Source organism: Littorina saxatilis, linkage group LG13 (genome assembly GCF_037325665.1).
Source record: "Littorina saxatilis isolate snail1 linkage group LG13, US_GU_Lsax_2.0, whole genome shotgun sequence".
NCBI classification, from domain to species: domain Eukaryota; kingdom Metazoa; phylum Mollusca; class Gastropoda; order Littorinimorpha; family Littorinidae; genus Littorina; species Littorina saxatilis.
This window is the reverse complement of record NC_090257.1, coordinates 4,289,259-4,296,758: the sequence shown is the minus strand read 5'-3', so window position 1 is coordinate 4,296,758 and position 7,500 is coordinate 4,289,259. Positions and strand designations below refer to the sequence as shown.

The 7,500-nt window shown below is 42.5% G+C and overlaps 1 protein-coding gene across 1 annotated transcript in view; it reads right to left on the bottom strand.

Moving 5' to 3' along the window:
* Window positions 1-7,500, bottom strand: part of LOC138946160 (probable glutamate receptor) — a 21,072-nt gene that overhangs the window by 12,797 nt on the left and 775 nt on the right. The window contains exons 2-3 of the mRNA XM_070317672.1: window positions 3,813-3,875; window positions 3,063-3,202 (exon numbers count right to left, since the gene is read on the bottom strand). Coding sequence (XP_070173773.1) covers window positions 3,063-3,202; window positions 3,813-3,875 — 203 coding nt within the window. The remainder of the gene's footprint in view (window positions 1-3,062; window positions 3,203-3,812; window positions 3,876-7,500) is intronic.

The window sequence follows — 7,500 nt, the reverse complement described above, 5'->3', positions numbered from 1 at the left end:
ACCTTTGTTGGGTTTCATGGTCATGGCAACAGCCATAATAATATTACATGATGTATAATATCATATTTCAGCATATGTGAATTACATGTCATCATACTAAACTGTCATACATTTTTATTCCTACATTATTCTGATTGATCACAACCAAACCTACTATCATTGGACACATCCAAATGCAAGCGCCTGTTCTTGACAATTTAGATCAGTGCAATTTCCTGGGTCGGGCTTTGCCACAGACACTCACGGTTTGGCCTGTAGGTAAAATGTACAATGTATTTTCTGATTTGTGCACAAAAGCTTTTTTTCTTTTTTCTTTTTTTTAACATAACAATGTTTAATGTCACTGTATGTTTAAAAGACCATGGTCATATTTGTAAAAAAAATGTTAAATTAGAAAATAAATAACATTTTGGTTCATGATTTTTCCTACACCTGTGCTAAAGATAAGAAATAAAAATGTCGGGTATATAAGTCACTCAAATACAGCTAGGTATGAATGGCTCGGTTTGAGTTTGTTGCAGTTGACCCTGCACAAAGCGACGTATCATGTTTTTGTTGAACAATTTTGACGTCACCCCTCCCATAGGGTGACGTATTTCACAACTTCCTGTGTTACACAAACTCTGTGATGACCAATTTTGACGTCACCCCTCCCATAGGGTGACGGATTTCACAACTTTCTACAGATGAACAATTTTGACGTCACCCCTCCCATAGGGTGACGGATGTCACAACTTCCTGTGTACACAAACTGATGACGTATTTCACAACGTATTTTGCCCATGGTCAACCTCGAAACTATCCGTATAGAATGGGGGCGTCCTCGCCCCCATAACAAGCACCTAATGGTAATTGGATTAACATGTACAGCACTTTTACATCATTTTAAGGGGGGGGGGGGGGTTCCAAATTTCTTTTTAGGGACAATTCGACGAAGCGAAGCGTTTAATTGAGGACGCGAAGCGTTCGAACCTCCTAGGGAGGGGGGGGGGGGGGGGAGGGGGAGGGGGGAGGGGGGGCTGAAAAAAAATGTTGATAAAAACAAGGAAAATGGAGCATTAAGGTCAGGAACGATTAATTATGAACAAAACTCAGTCACGAGCACAGGGGAACCTGCCCTGGCGACTACCTCTCTGTAACGACCACCTGCCCATTACGGCTCCCCACCCCTCCCACACCACCCCAGTATTTTAATCCATCTCGCATCCTCTGGTTTCTACTTTACGCGAGTGATGTACTTTGAACTGCTTGTCATCTACTGAACGTTGACAAACAGAATGTGCAGTGCCGAGCGAGTTCCCGTCCAGAGCGGGGATTTGTAACGAATTAATGTCCACGGATTGGTGCGGGTGCAAATTACAAAATTAGTTCGTACAAAAATGTTGGGAAGGAAGGATTGTAAGTTTAAGGCGATGTGGATATAAACTGGACTTACAGAGATGAATAAAAGCCTTCAACCGTTACCCAACGATTTTCAGCAAATAGAATGTGTGACATGTCTAATTCTGGGATCGCTTTAACTATTTAGAAAGAATAAAGAGACCAAAAAGCAATGTACTCACGTTAAAATGACGAACACGGAACGAATAACAGCGACGTTTCGACCTAAGGGTCTTCTTCAGGCACAAAAACACAAAAATACACACACAAAAAAGAAGAAGAAAGACGATAGAACAGATAAAGAGGAGAATAACCGTCTTTCTTCTTCTTTTTTGTGTGTGTATTTTTGTGTTTTTGTGCCTGAAGAAGACCCTTAGGTCGAAGCGTCGCTGTTATTCGTTCCGTGTTCGTCATTTTAACGTGAGTACATTGCTTTTTGGTCTCTTTATTGTTCCCTCTCACGTGCAGTCGCCATTGTTTAATATTTAGAAAGAACCTGTGTGATTTCGTAACTCAGTCCAAAGAAAGAGCGGAAGATTAGCTGCTAGATCTAGAACGGCAAAACCAAGGGCTTAGAATGTCGTCTATTCAATGACGAATAGGAACATAACTGTTACTAGTATAATCACAGTTAAGGGTAAAACAAACAAAAAATAAGCATAATTTTTTTTTAAAGAAAAAAGAAAAGCAAGCTTACCTCCATGTGATACACAACGAAGGCCACGTGGTTTACAAGAAATGACGTCATATTCACAGGATCCATCACGTGACCGTCGACGACCAATAACCAGCGAGCTTCTTGCACGAGGGATGACGTGCGGGCTGTTTGGTCTGGTAGTTCCTCTAGCTTCAAGGGGAAAAAAATAGGCGAGATTTTCATTGAAGGCAACTGAATTCTGAGTTTGAACTGGGAGTCGATAGAGTAGTGAACTTCACAATTCATGAAACTGCACGCACTGGAAAATATGATCCAGGAGGTCTTCTTACAAGGCCATCTCAAGGACTGTACACACTTTTCCCCACAGTAGATGACCTTTCAAGAGACATTTTGGTCATATTGGCTGGGCACAGGGATTAGAAGGTCACTGGAAAGCGCCCTCTCATGAGAGGGTTCTTACGGTCGCTGGCACAAGTTATTGAAAAAGCAGTGTTTTTCAACAGAGTTTTTCATTGCAATCGCACACACACACACACACACACACACACACACACACACACACACACACACACACAAACATCCATACACATACACGCGAGACAGAGACAGAAAGAGAGACAGACAAAGACAGACAGACAGACAGACAGACAGACAGACAAACAAATGGATACAGACAGAAAGACAGACAGACAGACAGACAGACAGACAGACAGACAGACAAACAAACAGATGGATACAGACAGAAAGACAGACAGACAGACAGACAGACAGACGGATGGACGGACGGAGGGAGGGACTGACGGACGGGCGGACGGACAGAAAACAGACAAGCAGATAGACAAACAAACGGACAGACAGACAGACATACAGACAGAGACAGACAGAGATGGACAGATAAGACATGCAGTCAGCCGGACAGACGGACAGAGATAAAGACAGATTAATGTAGGTGAACACACACTATCTTCTCTCGCACCCAGTTCAGAACTTGTTTTTGAAAGCACTGGGACCCAGTTATAAGTACGTTGGGGTCTTGGAGATCCTTCAAGGCTTCGAGGACCTCAGCATCCTCCTGCAGAATAGGCGTTGATTGGTTGCATCTAATCACGTGACACTGCAGCGTCAGTCCTTTCAGTTGATTGGCTAGTGACTCGAGGGTGTCTTCTGTGAAAGTACAAGTTCGTGTTTTTGATACAGATGAGAAGGATGGGAAGGATGTCTGTCTGTCTGTCTGTCTGTCTGTCTGTCTGTCTGTCTGTCTGTCTGTCTCAGTCTTTCTGTATACATCTGTGTGTGTGTGTGTGTGTGTGTGTGTGTGTGTGTGTGTGTGTGTGTGTTTGTGTGTGTGTGTGTGTGTGTGTGTGTGTGTGTGTGTGTGTGTGTGTGTGTGAGTGTCTCGACCATGCTCATATACACACAAGCAAGTATTGGACTGAACTTCTTCTTCTTCTTCTTCGTCGTTCGCTCAGTATTGGACTGAACAAAAATAATTCCGAATATTAACAGATTTTACTTAGTTGTCTGCCTTAAAAAAAACTTAAGATTTTAACCACCCAGCTTACAAAACAAACAAACTTACTCACGACTGAAAATGAAATAAGACACTGAAACAACATCCCCTCTTAACTACCGTACTTGCCAAACAGTCACAATGTGTGCAAAATTAATATACTCCGAATTACAAGGAGTCCAGAAGCCAGTTGGTAAGTCAAGAACTGCCGAACTTCTAATTAGCTCTACCTTTATCGACATTAATTAATTACGTGTTACTTGCTTTCATCGGACAGAATGACCACCTGCGTCCAGCCCAGCTTCTGCAGAACGGTCACTGTGTACCCTGCAAACAACACAAGGGTGGGGTGATTGACCGATCCATTAACATTTTGCATAGAGTTCTCAAGACAGAGTTAAAGTGTATTGTTCATGCTGCATAGGGAATGATTATTGACAAAAGGTCATGCTGCATAGGGAATGATTATTGACAAAAGGTCATGCTGCATAGGGAATGATTATTGACAAAAGGTCATGCTGCATAGGGAATGATTATTGACAAAAGGTCATGCTGCATAGGGAATGATTATTGACAAAAGGTCATGCTGCATAGGGAATGATTATTGACAAAAGGTCATGCTGCATAGGGAATGATTATTGACAAAAGGTCATGCTGCATAGGGAATGATTATTGACAAAAGGTCATGCTGCATAGGGAATGATTATTGACAAAAGGTCAACCGTCAGACAAACCTTAAGAGAAGGTAGGGTGGTGGTAGGGGGGGGGGGGGGTTGGAGGGGGAGATGAGAAACAGGAAGAGGAGGAGGGTGAACAGGAGAGAGGGAGAAACACAGACAATGATAGAGAGACTGAGGGAGAGAGAGAGAGAGAGAGAGAGAGAGAGAGAGAGAGAGAGAGAGAGAGAGAGAGAGAGAGAGAGAGAGAGAGAGAGAGAGAGAGAGAGAGAGAGAGAGAGAGAGAGAGAGAGAGAGAGAGAGAGAGAGAGAGAGAGAGAGAGAGAGAGACTGGGAGAGACAGAGAGGGAGGGAGCGAGAAAGAGAGAACTCGAACTCGAACTCGAAAACTTTATTACCGAGGGATGATAGCATTAGGTCCATATGGTCCTTTCTTACAGCTAGTCCCTACTATAATACACACATGAAACAAAGAACAAATATGAAGAATTAAAAAAATTAAAAAATTAAAAAATAAAAAAAAACAATAGGGAAAGGTATAACAAAATAAAAATAAAAAATTCAAAAGTGTGCTTGTTAATGGAAGCATACTATACACTTTCTTTTTTACACATCCTCACACACACTCGCACAAATTGTACACCAACTTAGTCGTTAGAGAGGTGCTTTCGGAGCTGTCTTTTAAAAGAATATAATGACAGACATGACTTGATATTTACAGGTAGTGAATTCCAAAGGAACGCACCAGAATAAGAAAAACTAGTTTTAAACAAATCGATGCGGGGCCTTGACAAGGCAAGGTTATTTCGAGTGTTGGAATAATATGACGGAGATGAATTGAAGAGTTGTATAAGATATGTTGGGGCGTCCTTATAGACGACTTTATACATAAATGAACATTTATTATACAAAAGCTGCTTTTTTAAGCTTAACACCCCAATACTTTTCATCTTTTCCTTTGTAGAAAGAGATGGACTGGGCAGAACTAGTTTAGCAGCTCTACGCTGGAGCGAGTTCAGCTTCTTCAAGTGAACTTCACTACACCCGTCCCATACTATGGAAGCATAATCAATATGGGGTTTTATGTGGGCATTGTAAAATAGTTTTCTTGTGTCTAGATTAATAATGCTTTGTAACTTTGAGAAAAGAAACAGGTTTTAAGCAATTTTTTGCAGATTCCATTGATGTGAGTCTGCCATTTGAGATTATTATCAACAGTAAGTCCCAGTAAACGGTGCTCAGCTACTTGCTCAATGGAGTGCTCATTTAGGAACAGACTCAGAGTCATTTCTGAAAGTTGATGTTTTTGGCGAGTGCTGATTATCATAGACTTTGTTTTTACTGGATTAATAAGCATACGATTTGCAGAACACCACTCAGAAACATCGTTTAGGCTCTGTTGTAATTTGTCTTGAATTTGTGCAGGGCTTTTCCCTCTTGCATGTAGAGAGGAAGGGAGAGAGAGTCAGAGAAAGACAGAGATCAGATAGACAGAAAGAGAGAGGGGGGGGGGGGAAGCGAGAGACAAAGAAAAACAGAGAGACAGAGACAGAGGGGGAGTAAGTGAGTGAGAAACAAGCAGACCGGCAGACAGACTGACAAACAAACGGCCCAACTGTAAAAGAGAAAGGGCAAGGAGAGTGACAGAGAGAGAAAGAGAGAGAGATAGGGGAAGAGAGAGAGAGAGAGAGAGAGAGAGAGAGAGAGAGAGAGAGAGAGAGAGAGAGAGACTCGGGGAGAGAGAGAGGAGGGAGGGTGCGTTCAAGGGTGTGTGTGTGTTTGGTGTGTGTTTGTGTGCGTATGTGTATGTCTGTATTAGTGTGTTAGTGTGTGTGTGTGTGTGTGTGTGTGTGTGTGTTTGTGTGTGTGTCTGTGTGTGTGTCTGTGTGTGTATCTGTGTGTGTGTAGGTGCGTGCATGCGTGTTTGAGAAAGAAGGAGAAGGAAAGAGAAACTAAAAGGCAAACACTCACCAGTCACATCAGTATCGTTAGAAAGCACCACACGACCGTTCTTCAGATTCCGCTGTTCACTAGCTTCTCGAACACACGTAGCCGAAACATGCAACTCCCCTGCATATGCATATAACACAAAACACACCGAACACACACGTCCTATCCCATAATACATCATTTCTCCTTGATGAGCTATGAAATCCTTGAGATTTCCTCACACAAATTTGATTCTAATCTGCGAATAATATCCAAGCAAATATCAATGCCGATACCTGCAGTTTTGTCGTCACAAATTCTAATTTGCGAATGATTTCTGGTAATGACGGTATAATGTCCCAGAAGGGTCATACGCCGCGGGTTCCACTACCTGCAATTTTGTTGTCTTTTTGAGATAATTGCAGGCATTGCAGGTTTTCATCAGAAAAAAAAGGAAAATGCCCCAAGACAAGTGGAAAAAGTACAGTGCGCAACCACGTTTGCAATGAGAGTCAGATCCAACCTGTAGTGAATAATCACTTTACAGTGTCTGAGAGAACTAGACGTAAACCGGTTCTGGACAGGAGAAAGTCACGCGATTGTTAACAATTTAAGAAGCAGTAAAATCGTACTTAAGCAAGCATCGAAGACACAAAACGCCTAAGCAAGCATCAAAGACGCAAAACGCCTAACCAAGCATCAAAGACCCAAAACGCCTAACCACGCATCAAAGACGCAAAACGCCTAACCAGGCATCAAAGACGCAAAACGCTCAACCAAGCATCAACGACGTAAAACGCCTAAGCATCAACGACCTAAAACGCCTAACCAAGCATCAAAGACGCAAAACGCCTAACTAAGCATCAAAGACGCAAAACGCAAAACTAAGCATCAAAGACGCTAAAACGTCTAACCAAGTCCACAATAGTCGGTGCCGTCACACACAGTAGTCATCCAGTACACCGGGTCCGTATGTGTATGAGTGTATGAGTGTTCCCGGAGAAAGAAACCGAAGTAGCCGAAGGTGTCTTAACAAATCCAAGAGAACGCGGCGTACCAAAGCAACGTCCTCTCGAATGACGTGACGGTATTGTTGAACAGGAAAGCAACAAACGGTCTTCCTCCTCCTTCGGCCCACACACACACAGCCGGCCGTTCCCAAGAACGAGGGCTATCGAATGCTGTTTGGGACAAACGATTGACGGCACCGATAGAAATGTTGTTCTCGAAATAGGTTTTTTTTTTAAATTCCTTGTAATTTTGTGTTTTTCAGCCAAATACGCAATTTCAAATCTCGTCGATCTTAATTCACTCTGGGCAAATTAAGGTTGCGTTTGTTATTTTCG